This window comes from Coregonus lavaretus (assembly GCF_964263955.1).
Source record: "Coregonus lavaretus genome assembly, chromosome: 9".
In the NCBI taxonomy this organism is placed as follows: Eukaryota; Metazoa; Chordata; class Actinopteri; order Salmoniformes; family Salmonidae; genus Coregonus; species Coregonus lavaretus.
The window spans coordinates 29,377,686-29,399,542 of NC_139996.1; the positions used below are offsets into that span (position 1 = coordinate 29,377,686).

Here is a 21,857-nt window from a genome sequence, read left to right on the forward strand (position 1 = left end):
CAAGGCATGCAGTTTCAGTGCAGTCTGCTGGACTGGGGTCTACTTTGGACTCTGCTGTGTTGGTAATACATTTCTACTGATGACTGTGGATGTGCATAGAGGTCCCTACTGATCTGCTGCTATGAGTTTGATTGTGTTCATCTGTGTGTGTGTGTGTGTGTGTGTGTGTTTGCACGCAATCTTTTATGCAAGTGTGTGTGACTCACCTGCCCCTATTAATTCACTGTCACTCCAGATTCCCCGCTACATTCTTACTCTCCATGAGCTCCTGGCCCACACACCACATGAGCATGTGGAGAGGACGAGTCTGGACTACGCCAAGTCAAAGCTGGAGGAGCTGTCCAGGTATACCTGCCCTACCACCTTATAGCGCCAAAGCAGCACACAGGACACCTCCGTTTATCAATGCTTACTGGACAGAATGTATGCACACTGACAAAGTGAATACAATGACGTTCCATATGTGAAAAGACCAACCTCTCTGCCCCTAGAATCATGCATGATGAGGTGAGCGAGACAGAGAACATCAGGAAGAACCTGGCCATTGAGCGCATGATCGTAGAGGGCTGCGAGATCCTCCTTGACACCAGCCAGACGTTCGTCAGACAAGGTAAGCTCACAGAGAAGCTACACAAAGGAACTCCAGATCCCACATAAAGACAGAATCATAGAGGTGGATTTTCTACCTCGCAACTGTTTGACTGCCAGTGCCTTTGTGTTCTCACAACTTCAAACCTCCATAGGCCTACCTGAGCCTCCATAAGGGAAATACTTAACCAGCAGCTTGGGCCATATAATCTTGTCTGCCTTTATAGCATGTACTGAAAGTGGGCCAACTCTTTCATTTCCAAGGGTAATCAGGCTGTTAGGAGGCATTCCGATGGTGATTCAGGGACTGTAAATGTCATACATCCCCAACGGACTTTGATGGACATATAAAGAAGAGGCAAATCATATAGAGAAATGGTTTAACCCTACAGTATGTATATATCCCCCCAGTCATTGAACAGGTGGAGGAGGCCTCTCCCAGTCTTGCAGTACAGTTGATCTGTGGGCCCTCATCACTAACTTGACTCCCCGCTGTCTGTCTCTCCCCCTTCTGCCATACAGGCTCTCTCATCCAGGTGCCAATGAGTGAGAAGGGCAAGATCACCCGTGGGCGACTGGGCTCTCTGTCTCTGAAGAAGGAGGGGGAGAGGCAGTGCTTCCTCTTCTCCAAGCATGTCATCATCTGCACCAGGGGCTCTGGAGGGAAACTGCACCTCACCAAGGTGGGCCTGCCTTGGGCAGCTGAGCCTGCTATACAATCCCTTAAGATGCATCCTGGACCAAAACAAATTACAATACATAGATGAGGCTTTCGTTAATACCAATACATATAATCATGGTCCTATGATATTGAAGTCAACCCACTCTTAAAGGAGTCCCTTATTACTTGGGTGCTGATTTACTCTGTTTATTGACCTGTAGTCCTACATGTGTTGAAAGGTGTCATGCTACATAATAATATCAGTGATATTGTTATTGATTATTCAGTAGTGGAGGGGATTCTTGGAATGTGGTTGTGAGTGTGCTAATGCATATTGTATGTTGTTCTCAGAATGGCGTGGTCTCTCTTATTGACTGCACTCTTCTGGAAGACCCCGAGGGGACAGATGATGAGGGTAAGCACCGCACTGTTTCATTCCTATCTCACTGAAATATGGAGCACATATGCTTACTGTATGTAGAGTGTAAGATATGGTAAGATTTAGTATTACACTTTTATGAAGTATACTGTTCATTTAGAAGTACAATAAACCTCTAATTTATGCCATAGTAATGACCAATTTCTCCTATTCACCTCTGTGTTTGTTTTGCCCAAAGCCAAACCAGACAAGGGTGTACAGGACATGGAGCACCTGGACTTTAAGATTGTGGTGGAGCCTAAAGAAGGCCAGTCGTTCACAGTGATCCTGGTGGCCTCCTCGCGGCAGGAGAAATCTGCCTGGACCAGTGACATCAGCCAGGCACGTCTGCTCTGCTCTCCTCTGCTCTACTCTGCATGCATCACGTCTGTCTGTCTCCAGCAGGGAGACATGGGGCCTGGGTGTCTGTCTGCAGAGTGGCTGTTCTCACACCTTTCCTCTCCCTTAACCTTCCCTCTCCCTTACAGTGCATAGACAACATCCGCTGCAATGGGCTTATGATGAACGCATTTGAGGAGAACTCTAAAGTCACCGTGCCACAGATGATCAAGTAAGCCCCATTCACAACCACAGCCAAACAGTCAATGGGATTATCATGCACCATACCGATCTTTGTGTGGTCTTTATTTGTGTGTTCTAGTGTTTTCATATGCGTTTGTGTTTTTTTTCTGTGAGCAGGTCGGACGCCAGCCTCTACTGTGACGACGTGGACATCCGTTTCAGTAAGATGATGAACTCGTGTAAGGTGCTGCAGATCCGCTATGCCAGCGTGGAAAGACTTCTGGAGAGGCTGACCGACCTGCGCTTCCTCTCGATCGACTTCCTCAACACCTTTCTGCACTCCTACCGCGTCTTCACCAGCGCCGATGTGGTGCTGGACAAACTCATCACTATCTACAAGAAGCCCATCAGTGCCATCCCAGCCCGGTAAGGCCATAAAAGAGCTGCTAATGCTTTACCATTTAGCCTTGACTTTGACCAACACAGTCAGAAAAATCTCAATCTATCTCATGCATAGTGCTGTTTAAAGATGATACATTGCCAGTGTTTTTGCATGGCCTTGGCCCCTACACAGTAATGAGGGCTGTAGTTAGGGCTGGTGATGATAACATCCCCTGACAGGCCCAGCAGCCTCCGGCCTCCTTTGGCTGCCTCTCTCTCCTCTAGCCCACCACTGATCTCCTCACAGCTCTTTTTCCACAGCCCACAGTATTACTTCTTTACCATGTGTGTTTGTATGTGTGTGTGGGTGGGTGGGTGGGTGGGTGGGTGCATGTGCGTGCGCACGTGTTTGTGTATCTGTGTGCTTGCGTGCCTGCATGTGTGTGTGATGGAAGGTAAGGTGAGGAGAGCTGGGTAGAGGTCATGTCTGTGTGTGTCAGTGTGGTTGGTGTGTGTTCTGTGTGAGAAGCCAGTAATTGGGCCCAGACTCTTCTTCTGCCTGCCTAAGAGCGTCTCAGCAGGGCTCTGTCGCTGTCACCTTAGCAACTGGCCTCTCTGCTGCAGGACCCCACCCTCCCCTGGTCTGCAGAGGATCTATAGTATGAAATATTTATGGTGCATGTTGTCGGCCAGAGCAGAGCAGAGCCTCTCTCCGGCCCAGGAGAGTGAGCTCAGCTCCAAGGCTCAGATCAGGGGGAGCTCCCTCCCCATGCCCACACTCTGCAGCATGTTCTCCTGTGGAGCCTGTCATGTCTCTGTGAGCCACCGCCACTCTAATGCTTGTTTTAGCAGCATGGCCGCTCGCTCTGTCACTCGCTGTGCTATTTATGGAAACCCGTGAGGTCGCAAGGAGGGTGGCAGTGAGCGGGAGAGAGGCTGCAGAAGCACCATCTTGCTTTGTTGCTGTTGACAATGTATTGATTCATTTTTGTCATTTAGCAGACGCTCTTATCCAGAGCGACTTACAGTAGTGAGTACATACATTTTCATTTGTACTGGTCCCCCGTGGGAATCAAACCCACAACCCTGGCGCTGCAAGTGCCATGCTCTACCAACTGAGCCACACAGGACTATTGATACAACACAGAAAGACATGGATAATTCTGATCTCTTTGTTCTTTGCAAGGATGTACTGTAGCTAAAGTACATAGTTACAGTACATCCTTCTGACTAAAATAAAATGTTTTGTTTTTTTCCTGATGCAGATCCCTGGAGTTGTTCTTCGCCAGCAGTCAGAACAATAAACTCCTATACGGGGAGCCTCCCAAATCCCCCAGGGCCAGCCGTAAGTTCTCCTCACCCCCTCCCCTGGCTATCACCAAGACATCGTCCCCCAACCGCCGACGTAAACTCTCCCTCAACATCCCCATCATCACTGGGGGCAAGGCTCTGGACCTGGCTGCCCTCAGCTGCTCCTCCAACGGCTATGCAAGCATGTACTCCTCAATGTCCCCCTTCAGCAAGACCACCCTGGACATCAACAAGCTCTATGTCACCAGCCCCATCACCAGCAAGATCCCTGATGAGGGAGAGGGCAAGACAGACAAGGCAGAGGAGACCATTTTGTCTAAACAAGGTAAGCCAGCTAATCTGCATTGTGAAGGTGTGGTATATATATATGTCCTTATTGGTGCTTCTTAAGAGGAATATTGGGCAATTTATTTGAATATAGCACAGGATTTGAATCATGACAGGTGTCTAGAATGTGGTATTTACTGACCTGTTTTGCGCTTGGTGTACTGTAGATATTTCAGTTCCGGAGGAAAGTGACATTGACCAAAACCAGTGCGATGACGCAGACCCAGAAACGTCTCCTACCAAGTCGCCAACCACCCCCAAAAACATGAAGTGCAAAAACTCTTCAGGTACATTGTGTCCCAGACAGCACAGTGGTGTCATTATCGCTCAGTGCCATGATACCAGAGCACCTGGATCACATGCTGGCATGCCACCTGCATCCTCCTCTCAGCCAAAATGCCATATTTATCAATAACTCAAATATGCTCTCCTGTTTGACAAGGGAAACAGAGTCAGAATTAAGAAATCGAAGCACACATTTTCAATGGATTGTTACTTTTATATGTATTTACCCTATTTATGTTATATATATATATCTCTGTCTTTAATAGAAATAGTCAAACATGATAGAGAAAAAGTATTTTCTACGCCTATTCAATTGTCAATGCCCTGGTGCATACACTCAAAGAATGCTGCATTCTGTGTGCAATGATCTCCGCCACACAAGATTAAATTCATGCAGACTGTAATTTGGTGGCGAGAATAAGAACATGCTCGGAAAGCCAGGAATGAGTAGGTGTTGGGGATACTTGTGTCATAGCAACTACAGCATCAGCGTGTTTCCCTGCCTGCCGCCCCCGGTAACGAGGTTGTTTTAGTACAAAACAGTCAGTGAAGCAGGCTTTTGTTGTCTGTCTCCCAGCTCCAGGCACGTGCACAGATCAAATCAAATCAAAAGTTTAATTTGTCACATGCGCCGAATACAACAAGTGTAGACCTTATGGTGAAATGCTTACTTACAAGCCCTTAACCAACAATGCAGAGTAGGAAAATATTTGCTAAATAAACAAAAGTTTAAAAAGTAACACAATAAAATAACAACAACGAAGCTATATACAGGGGGTACCGGTACCGAGTCAATGTGCCGGGGTATGGGTTAGTTGAGGTAATTGAGGTCATATGTACATGTAGGTAGGGGTAAAGTGACTATGTATATATAATAAACAGCGAGTAGCAGCAGCGTAAAAAAGGGGATCAAATCAAATTGTATTTGCCACATGCGGCGAATACAACAGGTGTAGACATTACAGTGAAATGCTTACTTACAAGTCCATAACCAACAATGCAGTTTAAGAATTTTTTTTAAATAGCAAATAATTAAAGAGCAGCAGTAAAATAAAATAACAGTAGGTAGGTAGGTTATATACAGGGGGTACCGGTATAGAGTCAATGTGTGGGGGCACCGGTTAGTCGAGGTAATTGAGGTCATATGTACATGTGGGTAGAGTTAAAGTGACTATGCATAAATAATAAACAGAGTAGCAGCAGCATAAAATAGGGGGTTGGGGTTGGGGTGGGATGGGATGGGGGGGCATTGCAAATAGTCTGGGTAGCCATGATTAGCTGTTCAGGAGTTTTATGGCTTGGGGGTAGAAACTGTTAAGAAGCCTTTTGGACCTAATCCTGTAATCCATGGCTTCTGGTTGGGGTATGTACGTACAGTCACTGTGGAGACGACATCATCGATGCACTTATTGATGAAGCCAGTGACTGATGTGGTGTACTCCTCAATGCTATCGGAAGAATCCCGGAACATATTCCAGTCTGTGCTAGCAAAACAGTCCTGTAGCTTAGCATCTGCGTCATCTGACCACTTCCTTATTAACTGAGTCACTGGTGCTTCCTGCTTTAGTTTTTGCTTATAAGCAGGAATCAGGAGGATAGGGTTATGGTCAGATTTGCCAAATGGAGGGCGAGGGAGAGCTTTGTACGTGTCTCTGTGTGTGGAGTAAAGGTGGTCTAGAGTTTTTTTCCCTCAGGTTGCACATTTAACATGCTGGTAGAAATGAGGTAGAACGGATTTAAGTTTCCCTGCATTAAAGTCCCCAGCCACTAGGAGTGCTGCCTCTGGATGAGCGTTTTCCTGTTTACTTATGGCCTTATACAGCTCATTGAGTGCAATCTTAGTGCCTGCATCGGTTTGTGGTGGTAAATAGACAGCTACGAAAAATATAGATGAAAACTCTCTTGGTAAATAGTGTGGTCTGCAGCTTATCATGAGATACTCAGGCGAGCAAAACCTTGAGACATCCTTAGTATTTGATTTTATGCACCAGCTGTTGTTTACAAATATACACAGACCGCCACCCCTTGTCTTACCGGAGTCAGCCGTTCTATCCTGCCGATGTAGCGTATATCCCGCCAGCTGTATGTTATCCATGTTGTCGTTCAGCCACGACTTGGTGAAACATAAGATATTACTGTTTTTTATGTCCCGTTGGTAGGATAACCGTAATCTTAGGTCGTCTAATTTATTTTCAAATTATTGAACATTGGCTAATAGGATTGATGGAAGAGGCAGTTTACTTGCTCGCCGTCGGATCCTTACAAGGCACCCTGACCTACGTCCACGATATCTCTGTCTCTTTCTCATGCGAATGGCGGGGATTTTGGCCTTGTCGGGTGTCTGTAGGATATCCTTCGCGTCCGACTCGTTGAAGAAAATATCTTTGTCCAATAGGAGGTGAGTAATCGCTGTCCTGATATCCAGAAGCTCTTTTTGGTCATAAGAGACCGTGGCAGAAACATTATGTACAGAATAAATGACAAATAACGCAAAAAAACACACATAATAGTACAATTGGTTAGAGGGAGCCATTCTTTGGAGCCATTCTTAAGGAACACCTCAATGCAAATAGTCTGGGTAGCCATTTGATTAACTGTTCAGCAGTCTTATGGCTTGGGGGTAGAAGCTGTTAAGGAGCCTTTTGGACCTAGACTTGGCGCTCCGGTACCGTTTGCCATGCGATAGCAGAGAGAACAGTCTATGACTTCGGTGGCTGGAGTCTTTGACAATTTGTATGGCCTTCCTCTGACCACGCCTGATATAGAGGTCCTGGATGGCAGGAAGCTTAGCCCCAGTGATGTACTGGGCTGTACGCACTACCCTCTGTATGCCTTGCGGTCAGATGCCGAGCAGTTGCCATACCAGGTGGTAATGCAACCAGTCAGGATGCTCTCGATGGTGCAGCTGTATAACTTTTTGAGGATCTGAGGACCCATGCCAAATCTTTTCATTCTTCTGAGGGGGAATAGGCGTTGTAGTTCCCTCTTCATGACTGTCTTGGTGTGTTTGGACCATGATAGTTTGTTGGTGATGTGGACACCAAGGAACTTGAAGCCCTCGACATGCTCAACTACAGCCCCGTCAATGTGAATAAGGGCGTGCTTGGCCCTCCTTTTCCTGTAGTCCTTTGTCTTGCTCAAGTTGAGGGAGAGGTTGTTGTCCTGGCAGTGAGGTCTCTGACCTCCTCCCTATAGGCTATCTCATCACTGTTGGTGATCAGGCCTACCATCGTTGTGTCGTCAGCAAACTTAATGATGGTGTTGGAGTCGTGCTTGGACACGCAGTCGTGGGTAAACAGGGAGTACAGGAGGGGACTAAGCACGCACCCCTGAGGGGCCCCCGTGTTGAGGATCAGCGTCACAGATTTGTTGTTGCCTACCCTCACCACCTGGAGGTGGCCTGTCAGGAAGTCTAGGATCCAGTTGCAGAGGGAGGTGTTTAGTCCCAGGGTCCTTAGCTTAGTGATGAGCTTTGAGGGCACTATGTTGTTGAACGCTGAGCTGTAGTCAATGAACAGCATTCTCACGTAGATGTTCCTTTTGTTCAGGTGGGAAAGGGAAGTGTGGAGTGCAATAGAGATTGTTTCATCTGTTGGGGTGGTATGCGAATTGGAGTGGGTCTAGGGTTTCTGGGATGATGGTGTTGATGTGAGCCATGACCAGCCTTTCAAAGCTCTTCATGGCTACAGACGTAAGTGCTACGGGTCGGTAGTCATTTAGGCAGGTTACCTTGGCGTTCTTTGGCACAGGGAATATGGTGGTCTGCTTGGAACATGTAGGTATTTTAGACTCGGTCAGGGAGAAGTTGAAAATGTCAGTGAAGGAACTTGCCAGTTGGTCAGCGTATGCTCTGAGTACACGTCCTGGTAATCCATCTGGCCCTGTGGGCTTGTGAATGTTGACCTGTTTAAAGGTCCTACTCTCATCGGCGATGGAGAGTGTGATCACACAGTTGTCCGGAACAGCTGGTGCTCTCATGCATGCTTCAGTGTTGCTTGCCTTGAAGTGCGCATAGAAGTAATTTAGCTCATCTGGTAGGCTCGTGTCACTGGGCAGCTCGCGGCTGGGCTTCCCTTTGTAATCCATAATAGTTTGCAAGCAATTCTGCCACATCCGACAAGCGTCAGAGCCGGTGTAGTACGATTCAATCTTAGTCCTGTATTAACGCTTTGCCTGTTGGACGGTTCGTCAGAGGGCATAGCGGAATTTCTTATAAGCGTCCAGATTAGTGTCCCGCTCCTTGAAAGCGGCAGCTCTAGCCTTTAGCTCAGTGCAGATGTTGCCTGTAATCCATGGCTTCTGGTTGGGGTATGTACGTATGGTCACTGTGGGGACGACGTCATCGATGCACTTATTGATGAAGCCATTGATTGATGTGGTGTACTCCTCAATTCCATCGGATGAATCCCGGAACATATTCCAGTCTGTGCCAGCAAAACAGTCCTGTAGCTTAGCATCTGTGTCATCTGACCACTTCCGTATTGAGCAAGTCACTGGTACTTCCTGCTTTAGTTTTTGCTTGTAAGCAGGAATCAGGAGGATAGAGTTATTGTCAGATTTACCAAATGGAGGGCGAGGGAGAGCTTTGTACAGGTCTCTGTGTGTGGAGTAAAGGTGGTCTAGAGTTTTTTTTCCCTCTGGTTGCACATGTGACATGCTGCACAAGTTTTCCCGCATTAAAGTCCCCCAGCCACTAGGAGCGCCGCTTCTGGATGAGCATTGTCTTGTTTGCTTATGGCCTTATACAGCTCGTTGAGTGCAGTCTTAGTGCCAGCATCGGTTTGTGGTGATAAATAGACAACTACGAAAAATATCGTGTGGTCTATAGCTTATCATGAGGTACTCTACCTACTCTACCTATCTAGTAAAACCTTGAGTCTTCCTTAATATTAGAGATTATGCACCAGCTGTTATTGACAAATAGACACAGACCACCACCCCTCGTCTTACCGGAGGTAGCTGTTCTGTCTTGCCGATGCATAGAAAACCCAGCCAACTGTATATTATCCATGTCGTCGTTCAGCCACGACTCGGTGAAACATAAGATATTACAGTTTTTAACGTTCCGTTGGTAGGATAGTCTCGAACGGAGATCATCCAGTTTATTCTCCAATGATTGCACGTTGGCCAATAGGACGGATGGTAGAGGCAGGTTACCCACTCGCCGACGAATTCTCACAAGGCACCCGGATCTGCGGCCCCTGTATCGGGGTCTCTTCTTCATGCGAATGACGGGGATTTGGGCCTGGTCCGGAAGCAGCAGTAAATCCTTCGCGTCTGACTCATAAAAATAAAAACATTGTCCACTTCAAGGTGTGTAATCGCTGTTCTGATTTCCAGAAGCTCTTTTCGATCATAAGAGACAGTGGCAGAAACATTATGTACAAAATAAGTTACAAACAACGTGAATAAACCCAAAATAGCACAGTTTGTAAGGAGCCCATAACACGGCAGCCATCCCCTCCGGCGCAATTATAGATAGGGCTCTACCTGTGAGTTTTTTTTGTATACCTTTATTGTTCAGAACCCACTGCCCTCAAGTCGTCGTCAGGTTTGCCACCACCCACCCCATCCGTTGGTTGAGTCTTGAACCCGAATCTGGCTTTACAGATGTTGAATATGACGATTCTCTTTTAAGCCCAGGAAGCAACCATTCACCAGATTTTTTCAAGCTTAATGTAAAAATACATTCGGTACTTACCAAGGAATGGAGTGTCACTGAGCAACTATCATTACTGGCGTTCCAGCCGGTATGTACTTGAAAATAAGGTCCAAATAAAATGTTACATGCAACCAAAACAAATTGCCTTGTCTGGAATAAATGTAGATTAAGTACTCTACCCTGCACCGTAGATACTGCTGCCCTATGTACATAGTCATTGAACACTTTAATGTTTACATACTGTTTCACCCACTTCATATGTACACTGAACAAAAATATAAACGCAACAATTCCAAAGATTTTACAGAGTTACTGTTCATATAAGGAAATCAGTCAAATAAATAAAATAGAAACGGAACATGTAAAGTGTTTCATGAGCTGAAATAAATAAATTGGTCTCAGACTATCCCACAGGTGAAGAAGCCAGATGTGGAGGTCCTGTGCTGGCGTCATTATTTATTTCAGCTCATGAAACACTTTACATGTTCCGTTTCTATTTTTGTTCAGTATATAGACACTATTCTAGCTAAGGCTCATCCTATTAACTACTGCTGTACACACCATATACATATTTATATTCCGGACTCAGACATTGCGTGTTCCGATATTTCTTAATTTCTTTCTTGGATTGGTGTATTGTTATCACGTATACGGAGAAAGTCAGGAAGCAGGTGCAGAAGGTGAGTTTAATAATAATCAACATGACGAAAATACAAAAACAGGCGGGGGTCCCCTCGATGTCCAGGGGAGGCGGAGGACGGCATCAGGGGAACCCCCGCCTGTGCTGTTAGATCCCTTCTGGACTCCCGACGTCGTGGGGGTCGGCTCCAGTACCTGGTGGACTGGGAGGGGTACGGTCCTGAGGACCAGGAACCACCAGCCTGAGGAGGGAAACATGAAAGGAGGGTGAGATCCGGAAGTTGGTGGGGAAAGCTAAATGATAGGTTACCTCATTGACCCTCCGGAGGACCTTGAAGGGCCCCACAAACCGGGGGCTCAGCTTCCAGCAGTGCAGGCTGAGTGGGAGGTTCCTGGTGGACAGCAAGACACGATCACCAGGATGGAACACGGGAGCCTCACTGCGGTGGCGGTCCGCCTGGTTCTTCTGACGGCGGAGTGCGCGCTGGAGCCTCACGTGGGCGGCATTCCGCACCGGAACCACTATTCCACTGCAGGTGCCTCTGTCTGGCTCAGAGTCCACGGAGCCAGGGCCGGCTGATATCCCAGAACGCACTGGAAGGGAGTCAGCCCGGTGGAGGAGTGACGAAGTGAGTTCTGGACGTATTCCGCCCAGGGAAGGAACCGGGCCCACTCGCCCTGCCGGTCCTGGCAGTGACTCTTTAGGAACCTCCCCAGCTCCTTGTTGGTCTTCTCCACCTGCCCGTTAGACGGAGGCCGGTACCCGGATGTGAGGCTGACTGTGGCCCCCAGCTTCTCCATAAAGCCTTTCCAGACCTGGGATGTGAATTGGGGACCACGGTCGGAAACGATGTCCTCCGGAAGGCCATAGTGCCGGAAGACCTGCTGGATTAGTGCCTCAGTGACCTGGAGAGCGGTAGGCAGACCAGAGAGAGGGATGGCAGGATTTAGAGAATCTGTCAACAACAACCAGAATAGTGGTAAAACCCATCAGAAAGGGGGAGATCCATTACAAAGTCTATGGACATATGTGACCAAGGCGGCTGAGGCACGGGAAGGGGGAAGTAGTGTCCCTGCTGGAGCGTTCCGGGAACATTTGGATTGAGTACATACCGAACATGACTTAACATAGTGGGGCGACGTCCTGCGCCAAAGTGGGCCATCAAATCAAATCAAATCAAATCAAATTTTATTGGTCACATGCGCCGAATACAACAGGTGCAGACATTACAGTGAAATGCTTACTTACAGCCCTTAACCAACAGTGCATTTATTTTAAACAAAAAAGTAAGAATAAAACAACAACAAAAAAGTGTTGAGAAAAAAAGAGCAGAAGTAAAAAATAAAGTGACAGTAGGGAGGCTATATATACAATAGAATAAAGTGACAGTAGGGAGGCTATATATACAGGGGGGTACCGTTGCATAGTCAATGTGCGGGGGCACCGGCTAGTTGAGGTAGTTGAGGTAATATGTACATGTGGGTAGAGTTAAAGTGACTATGCATAAATACTTAACAGAGTAGCAGCAGCGTAAAAAGGATGGGGTGTGGGGGCAGTGCAAATAGTCCGGGTAGCCATGATTAGCTGTTCAGGAGTCTTATGGCTTGGGGGTAGAAGCTGTTGAGAAGTCTTTTGGACCTAGACTTGGCACTCCGGTACCGCTTGCCGTGCGGTAGCAGAGAGAACAGTCTATGACTAGGGTGACTGGAGTCTTTGACAATTTTGAGGGCCTTCCTCTGACACCGCCTGGTATAGAGGTCCTGGATGGCAGGGAGCTTTGCCCCAGTGATGTACTGGGCCGTACGCACTACCCTCTGTAGTGCCTTGCGGTCAGAGGCCAAGCAGTTGCCATACCAGGCGGTGATGCAACCAGTCAGGATGCTCTCGATGGTGCAGCTGTAGAATTTTTTGAGGATCTGAGGACCCATGCCAAATCTTTTTAGTCTCCTGAGGGGGAATAGGCTTTGTCGTGCCCTCTTCACGACTGTCTTGGTGTGTTTGGACCATGATAGTTCGTTGGTGATGTGGACACCAAGGAACTTGAAGCTCTCAACCTGTTCCACTACAGCCCCGTCGATGAGAATGGGGGCGTGCTCAGTCCTCTTTTTTTTCCTGTAGTCCACAATCATCTCCTTTGTCTTGGTCACGTTGAGGGAGAGGTTGTTGTCCTGGCACCACACGGCCAGATCTCTGACCTCCTCCCTATAGGCTGTCTCATCGTTGTCGGTGATCAGGCCTACCACTGTTGTGTCGTCGGCAAACTTAATGATGGTGTTGGAGTCGTGCCTGGCCATGCAGTCATGGGTGAACAGAGAGTACAGGAGGGGACTGAGCACGCACCCCTGAGGGGCCCCCGTGTTGAGGATCAGTGTGGCAGATGTGTTGTTACCTACCCTTACCACCTGGGGGCGGCCCGTCAGGAAGTCCAGGATCCAGTTGCAGAGGGAGGTGTTTATTCCCAGGATCCTTAGCTTAGTGATGAGCTTTGAGGGCACTATGGTGTTGAATGCTGAGCTGTAGTCAATGAATAGCATTCTCACGTAGGTGTTCCTCTTGTCCAGGTGGGAAAGGGCAGTGTGGAGTGCGATAGAGATTGCATCATCTGTGGATCTGTTGGGGCGGTATGCAAATTGGAGTGGGTCTAGGGTTTCTGGGATTATGCTGTTGATGTGAGCCATGACCAGTCTTTCAAAGCACTTCATGGCTACAGACGTCAGTGCCACGGGTCGGTAGTCATTTAGGCAGGTTATCTTAGCGTTCTTGGGCACGGGGACTATGGTGGTCTGCTTGAAACATGTTGGTATTACAGACTCAGTCAGGGACATGTTGAAAATGTCAGTGAAGACACTTGCCAGTTGGTCAGCACATGCTCGGAGTACACGTCCTGGTAATCCGTCTGGCCCTGCGGCCTTGTGAATGTTGACCTGCTTAAAAGTCTTACTCACATCGGCTACGGAGAGCGTGATCACATAGTCGTCCGGAACAGCTGGTGCTCTCATGCATGCTTCAGTGTTGCTTGCCTCGAAGCGAGCATAGAAGTGGTTTAGCTCGTCTGGTAGGCTTGTGTCACTGGGCAGCTCGCGGCTGTGCTTCCCTTTGTAGTCTGTAATAGTTTTCAAGCCCTGCCACATCCGACGAGCGTCAGAGCCAGTGTAGTATGATTCAATCTTAGACCTGTATTGACTCTTTGCCTGTTTGATGGTTCGTCGGAGGTCATAGCGGGATTTCTTATAAGCGTCCGGGTTAGAGTCCCGTTCCTTGAAAGCGGCAGCTCTACCCTTTAGCTCAGTGCGGATGTTTCCTGTAATCCATGGCTTCTGGTTGGGGTATGTACGTACGGTCACTGTGGGGACGACATCATCGATGCACTTATTGATGAAGCCAGTGACTGATGTGGTGTACTCCTCAATGCTGTCTGAAGAATCCCGGAACATGTTCCAGTCTGTGCTAGCAAAACAGTCCTGTAGCTTAGCATCTGCGTCATCTGACCACTTTTTTATTAGCCGAATCACTGGTGCTTCCTGCTTCAGTTTTTGCTTATAAGCAGGAATCAGGAGGATAGAGTTATGGTCAGATTTGCCAAATGGAGGGCGAGGGAGAGCTTTGTATGCGTCTCTGTGTGTGGAGTAAAGGTGGTCTAGAGTTTTTTCCCCTCTGGTTGCACATTTAACATGCTGGTAGAAATGAGGTAGAACGGATTTAAGTTTCCCTGCATTAAAGTCCCCTGCTACTAGGAGCGCTGCATCTGGATGAGCGTTTTCCTGTTGATTAATGGCCTTGTACAACTCATTCAGTGCAATCTTAATGCCAGCATTGGTTTGTGGTGGTAAATAGACAGCTATGAAAAGTATAGATGAAAACTCTCTTGGTAAATAGTGTGGTCTACAGCTTATCATAAGATACTCTACCTCAGGCGAGCAAAACCTTGAGACTTCCTTAGTATTTGATTTTGTGCACCAGCTGTTGTTTACAAAAATACAGAGACCGCCACCCCTCGTCTTACCCGAGTCTGCCGTTCTGTCCTGCCGATGTAGCGTATAGCCTGCTAGCTGAATGTTGTCATTGTTGTCATTCAGCCACGACTCCGTGAAACATAAGATATTACAGTTTTTAATGTCCCGTTGGTAGGATAACCGTAATCTTAAATCGTCCATTTTATTCTCCAAAGCTTGAACGTTGGCTAATAGGATTGATGGGAGAGGCAGTTTACTCGTTCGCCGTCGGATCCTTACAAGGCACCCCGACCTACGTCCACGAAATCTCCGTCTCTTCCTCACGCGAATGACGGGGATCTGGGCCTTGTCGGGTGTCTGTAGGATATCCTTCGCGAACGCCTCGTTGAAGAAAAAGTGTTCGTCCAACGCGAGGTGAGTAATCGCTGTCCTGATATCCAGAAGCTCTCTTTGGTTATAAGAGACGATGGCATAAACATTATGTACAAAATAAATTACAAATAACGCGGAAAAACACACATAATAGTACAATTGGTTAGAGGGCTGTAAAACGGCAGCCATCTTCTTCCGGCGCTGTTTATCAGTATTTATCGGAAAGGGATTGAATGGTGCGGGTGATACCTGGGTGTCCAGCGGCGAGGGATGTGTGCCCAGGTCAACAGCCAATCTCTCACCCCCGTGGGGACGTAGATGCGCTCTGGAGGGCAGGTGGCAGGAGCAGGTTCCCTCTCCAGAGCCTGGCGGATTTCCACATCTACGTCCCAAAACACGGGAGGACCGATTGATGGGCTGGAGGACACTCACAGGGCCCTCCACCGACGTGGAACCACAGGGTGCGGGAAAGCAGGTCCTCCGGCATACTGGTCCCCAGGTGGTGATTCTCATCTTTGACCAGGAGATGGTGGGGTTATGAAGTTGGAGCCACGGGAGGCCGAGGATTACTTTGTGTACGGGTGCGGTGATGAGGAAGGTAAGGCTTTCCTGGTGCTTGGGTCCCACGGTGAGGGTGAGTGGTGAGGGTGAGTGGTGCTGTGACGTGCGTAATTGTGCCGGATCCCAATGGTCGCATATCCAGGGCTTGGACAGGAGAGCGGTATGAAGTTAAGTTCAGGGAGGAGGCGAGGGCCTGGTCGATAAAGTTCCCTGCGGCACCGGAGTCCACTAGAGCTGTAGAAACACTTGAGGGACAGCCAGCCAGTGAAATGGGAACCAGAAAGGGTTTGGCGGAGAACAATGATAATGGAATACTCATGCCTACCCTGGGAGACGGAAGGTCAAGGGTCTGCCCCTCTGCTCTAGTGGACCCCAGGCTGGAACGCACCGGACCCCACTGAAGCTGGTGCCCCTTTTGGCCACAATAGGAACAGAGCCTCAGCTGTCTCTGGCGACGCCGCTCTGCTGCGGAGAGGTGTGTGGCCCCTACCTCCATGGGTTCAGACTCTGCCTCAGGACAGCCAAAGGAGGGAGGTGAGTGGCCAAGTAGACACCGGCGCTCCCGAAGAAGGTTATCCAGACGGATGGCCATCGCAATGAGAGCGTCCAAGGATAGGTTGTCATCCCGACATGCCAGCTCCGTCTGGACCTCTTCGCACAGTCCACTGCGGAATAGAGCGCGGAGCGCCGGCTCATTCCATCAGCTGGAGGCTGCCATAGTCCAAAAGGTGAGGGCGTACTCTGGGCACCCTGCTGCAGTTGGAAAAGTTGCTCACCTTCTGCTATGGAGGATGGTCGAAGAACGCCCTGAACAGAGCCATGAACATCTCATAGGAACCCAGCGCCTCCTCTCCTCTCCCAGACGACCGTAGACCACTCCGACGCCCGTCCGGTCAGCAGGGAAATTACTGTGGCAACCTTGGACCTCTCGGTGGTGGGGGCTCCCGTCTGATAGGCGAAAAACAGGGAGCACTGGAGTAGGAAGCCACGGCATTTCAATGGAGTGCCGTCATACTTCTCCGGAAGGGACAGCTGGGTAGACTGAGGGACTGGCTCACTGTGACAACCTGTGGTAGGATGCCCTCCGTCAGAGGTATGGAAAACCTTGCTAGTATTGTCGAGGCGATGGAGAACGCGGAGGACCTCCTTCATGGTTGTACCCAGTAGAGCCAGCTGGTCGTGGTGTCGGTGGAATAGATGACCCTGTTCCTCGACTGTCTGGAAGATGGTATAATCTTCTGCTGCTTCCATCATTTCTGAGGCAGTATTCTGTCACGTATACGCAGGGAGTCAGGAAGCAAAAGGTGAGTTTAATAATAATAAACATGCCAAAAATACAAACCAGGCACAGCGTACTGAATGTAACCAAAACCAATACTGCCTGATGACTGATTCTTACTGAGGGCTATATGAAGGGAGAGTAATCAGGGTGGTGATGTGGTGTGCTTAACGATGGGGAGCAGGTATGCGCAATGATGGTTGCCAGGTGTGCGCAATGTGGGTTGCCAGGACCAGTGGTTAGTAGACCGGCAACGTCGAGCGCTGGAGGGAGCAGGAGTAGGCGTGACAATTGTTTGGTATTACTGCACTGTTGGAGCTAGAAACATAAGCATCTGCAAAATATGTGTGCGAGTCCAATAACATTTGATTTGATATAGGGTACGTTTTTACGGTTATTGTATATTTATTGTATATTTCAGTTATTTATATTTTCTTTATTTAGTGTATTTTAATTCCATTACTAATATTGCAGAAGGTGCAGAAGATGCGCATGTGCACTTGCTCAAAAACAATTCTTATTTCCAGACAAGGCATTTTTTCGGTTGCATGCAACTTTTTATTTAGACCTTTTTTGGAAGTACATACCGTCCGGAACGGCAGTAATGACTATAGTGGCTCAGCGAAACTCCATTCTTTGGTAAGTACCGAACGTACAACATTATTAAGCTTGAAAAGCTGGTAAATGCAAATTGAATGGCTACTTCCTGGGCTTAAATGAGAATGCCATATTCAACGTCTCCTTTGTTAACCCAGATTCTGGTTCAGTCTGTTGATCTGAAGGTCTGTGCACAGCCCTGCTCAGCTCTTAGGACAGAATGTATACCAGGGCAAAGGTAAACAGAAACTTGACATAATTTACATTAACAGTACTCAGATCAGGTTCATATTACTCTCACCATAAAGCTCAACTGATTTGATTTGTACATTAATCGCACAATAATGTCTGTATATTGTCAGTCAGTGTGCAGACAGTGTGCAGAGAAACCAGTCAATTTTTCCATTTTGCTGATATTGGTGGCTATATTTAGCTACACCCATCTTGAATATCAAAGCCTCATGTAAGGTCTCTATGTTCTACTGGGATAGAATGTGGTGCTCTTGGGTTGCTGCCCTCTACTGGAGACAGAAGACATGAACAAATCTGTCCTGTTACACAATATGAATTACACAGCCAAAATAGATAATGCCTTTTGGGGTAAGATCCATTAAGTTGCATATCAGGATTAATGTTGCTTGCTAAACTTTGTCAACAACTTCTTAAATCTCAGTGAGCAGGTTATAGTTAAGTAATAAGGCACAAGGGAGTGTGGTATAGGCCAATATACCACGGCTAAGGGCTGTTCTTATGCACGACGCATCGCGGAGTGCCTGGACACAGCCCTTAGCCGTGGTATATTGGCCGTATACCACAAACCCCTGAGGTGCCTTATTGCTATTATAAACTGGTTTACAACGTAATTAGAGCAGTAAAAATAAATGTTTTGTCATACTCGTGGTATACAGTATGATATACCATGGCTTTCAGCCAATCAGCATTCAGGGCTCGAACCACCCAGTTTATAATTGCATCTATTTCCCTCCGGTTCCTATTAAAGTAGTAGTGAAAGACCAATTAAGAGCATTTGATGCAGCTGACACTTTCATGGATAATTTTTGTGGCTGTCCTAGTGCAGTCATAATGTCAGTAATTCTGTTTTATTGGTTAGGAATGGTCTCTCCATTTTATACCTACATCACTTTATTGTAAAGGTATCACATTGCATCAATCAAGTTCACTAAAATGAATCTCATGGCATTTTACAGCTAGTATAACTGTCTCCATATTGTATCTCCCTGTAGAATTCTCCCTGTTTTCCTACAATAATGGCACGGTGATGTCATCGTGCCGCCCTGAGATGGACAACAACAACCGCAGTGCCCTCTCTGCAGCCTCTGCCTTCGCCATCGCCACGGCAGGAGCCAATGAGGGCACGCCCACCAAGGAGAAGTATCGCCGCATGTCCCTGGCTAGCACAGGTACACAGTGTATTAAACATGTCCACAATGGAACAATTTGCGTACACCACATTTTCAAACACTTGAGATCTTTAATGTCGTTTCTGTTCTCAAGAGAAAAAAAATCGATATAGTCATTAAAAATGTAGGTGTGATATTTACATGCCATATTTGATCAATTTTCCCCAGGGTTCCCAACAGACCAGAGGAATGGGGACAAAGAGTTTGTAATCCGAAGGGCTGCAACCAACAGAGTCCTGAATGTTCTGAGACACTGGGTGTCAAAACACTCTCAGGTAAGTCTTCCAGATACATAGTCATGATAATTCACTACTTCTATTGTCAAATAGTGTTCAGGTTTCCAATCAGTTAACTCTTATGTGAGCATTTGTGTTGACCTCCAGGACTTTGAGAGTAACACTGAGCTGAAGCTGAAGGTGATAGCCTTCCTGGAGGAGGTGATGCATGACCCGGAGCTGCTGACCCAGGAGAGGAAAGCAGCCGCCAACATCATCAGGTACCTACCAGCACTACCGCCGCCTCAGCTTATGGACACACTCTGTTATCATTGAATACATGGACTATCACTTCTATAGGGCTGGTTAACACTGATGTACAGAGTAAAGAGAAACACATTATAAATACATACTTGACTCTGTTGTATGGTCCATTAGGACCCTGACACAGGAGGACCCTGGTGACAATCAGATCAGCCTGGAGGAGGTGACACAGCTGGTGAGTGGGATGACTGCACGTGTATCTGGCAATTGAGTCAAAGGAGGACAATCTCTCCTTGACATACATTATGTACGTATGTGTCTCAGGAATGTTTGAATATAGAGAAGTAGTTGTCATACCTTGCGTCTTGGAAATGGTTACCGGTGATGCTCTGTTGTGTGTGTGCTAGGCGTCAGTAGGGAAGGCGGAGGTGTTTGAGAGCCATTCTGCCCTGGAGATAGCAGAGCAGCTCACCCTACTGGACCACCTGGTCTTTAAGGTCATCCCATACGAGTGAGTGACACTGAGTGATACAGCTGAAATACAGACATACAGTACATTCGGACTTTTTCCACATTTTACAGCCTTATTCTAAAATTGATTCAATTGTTTTTTTTCTTAATCAATCTACACACAATACCCCATAATGACAAAGCAAAAACAGGTTTTTAGAAAATTTTGCAAATTAAAAAAAATACAAAAAGTAATTGAAATATCACATTTGCATAAGTATTCAGATCCTTTACTCAGTACTTTGTTGAAGCACCTTTGTCAGCGATTACAGCCTTGAGTATTCTTGGGTATAACGCTACAAGCTTGGCACACCTGTATTTGGGGAGTTTCTCCCATTCTTCTCTACAGATCCTCTCAAGCGCTGACAGGTTGGATTGGGAGCGTCGCTGCACAGCAATTTTCAGGTCTCTCCGGTGATGTTCGATCGGGTCCAAGTCCAGGCTCTGGCTGGGCCACTTAAAGACATTCAGAGACTTGTCCCGAAGCCACTCCAGTGTTGTCTTGGCTGTGTGCTTAGGTTCGTTGTCCTGTTGGAAGGTGAACCTTCGCCCCAGTCTGAGGTCCTGAGCACTCTGGAGCAGGTTTTCATCAAGGATATCTCTGTACTTTGCTCCGTTCATCTTTCCCTCGATCCTGGCTAGTCTCCCAGTCCCTGCCGCTTAAAAACATCCCCACAGCATGATGATGCCACCACTATGCTTCACCGATGGTGCCAGGTTTCCTCCAGACGTGACGCTTGGCATTCAGGCCAAAGAGTTCAATCTTGTTTTCATCAGAGCAGAGAATCTTATTTATCATGGTCTTGAGAGTCTTTAGGTGCTTTTTGGCAAACTCCAAATGGGCTGTCATGTGCCTTTTACTGAGGAGTGGCTTCCGTCTGGCCACTCTACCATAAAGGCCTGATTGGTGGAGTGCTGCAGAGATGGTTGTCCTTCTGGAAGGTTCTCCCATCTCCACAGAGGAACTCTGGAGCTCTGTCAGAGTGACCATCGGGTTCTTGGTCACCTCCCTGACCAAGGCCCTTCTCCCCCGATTGCTCCGTTTGGCCGGGCGGCCAGCTCTAGGAAGAGTCTTGGTGGTTCCAAACTTCTTCTATTTAAGAATGATGGAGGCCACTGTGTTCTTGGGGACCTTCAATACTGCAGACATTTTGTGGTACCATTCCCTAGATCTGTACCTCGACACAATCCTGTCTCAGAGCTCTACGAACAATTCCTTTGACCTCATGGCTTGGTTTTTGCTCTGACATGCACTGTCAGCTGTGGAACCTTTATATAGACAGGTGTCTGCCTTTCCAAATCATGTCCAATCAATAGAATTTACCACAGGTGGACTCCAATCAAGTTGTAGAAACATCTCAAGCATGATCAATGGAAACAGGATGCACCTGAGCTCAATTTTGAGTCTCATAGGAAATGGTCAGAATACTTTTGTAAGTAAGGTATTTCAGTTTTTTATTTTTAATACATTTGCTACAATTTCCAAAAACCTGTTTTTGCTTTGTCATTATGGGGTATTGTGTGTAGATTGATGAGTAAAATGTTTTATTTAATTCATTTTAGAATAAGGCTGTAACGTAACAAAATGTGGAAAATGTCAAGGGCTCTGAATACTTTCCAAATGCACTGTACAATATGGGAGACATACAGTGATTTTTAAACAACAACAATGCTGTATTAATGAGAATAAATTAGATGTTTTTCTACTTGATCTTCCAATATTGTTTTACAGAGAGTTCTTTGGTCAAGGGTGGATGAAGAATGACAAGAATGAAAGGACACCATATATCATGAAAACAACAAAACATTTCAATGATGTATGCAGCCAACAACGCCCACCCCCCAACATAATATTACCACTGTACATTTTCACTTTTTCTTACAGTGTGT

General features: G+C 47.1%; 1 protein-coding gene across 1 annotated transcript in view; it reads left to right on the forward strand.

Moving 5' to 3' along the window:
- The window catches only part of rasgrf1 (Ras protein specific guanine nucleotide releasing factor 1), a gene marked incomplete at both ends in the record, with an annotated part of 32,383 nt that overhangs the window by 9,247 nt on the left and 1,279 nt on the right, over positions 1 to 21,857 (forward strand). Inside the window, 15 exons of the mRNA XM_084168095.1 lie at positions 236 to 345; positions 492 to 610; positions 1,111 to 1,271; positions 1,601 to 1,664; positions 1,867 to 2,009; positions 2,156 to 2,238; positions 2,367 to 2,615; positions 3,836 to 4,206; positions 4,376 to 4,495; positions 18,802 to 18,978; positions 19,147 to 19,253; positions 19,362 to 19,474; positions 19,632 to 19,692; positions 19,865 to 19,968; positions 21,700 to 21,784. Coding sequence (XP_084024221.1) covers positions 236 to 345; positions 492 to 610; positions 1,111 to 1,271; positions 1,601 to 1,664; positions 1,867 to 2,009; positions 2,156 to 2,238; positions 2,367 to 2,615; positions 3,836 to 4,206; positions 4,376 to 4,495; positions 18,802 to 18,978; positions 19,147 to 19,253; positions 19,362 to 19,474; positions 19,632 to 19,692; positions 19,865 to 19,968; positions 21,700 to 21,784 — 2,067 coding nt within the window. The remainder of the gene's footprint in view (positions 1 to 235; positions 346 to 491; positions 611 to 1,110; positions 1,272 to 1,600; positions 1,665 to 1,866; positions 2,010 to 2,155; positions 2,239 to 2,366; positions 2,616 to 3,835; positions 4,207 to 4,375; positions 4,496 to 18,801; positions 18,979 to 19,146; positions 19,254 to 19,361; positions 19,475 to 19,631; positions 19,693 to 19,864; positions 19,969 to 21,699; positions 21,785 to 21,857) is intronic.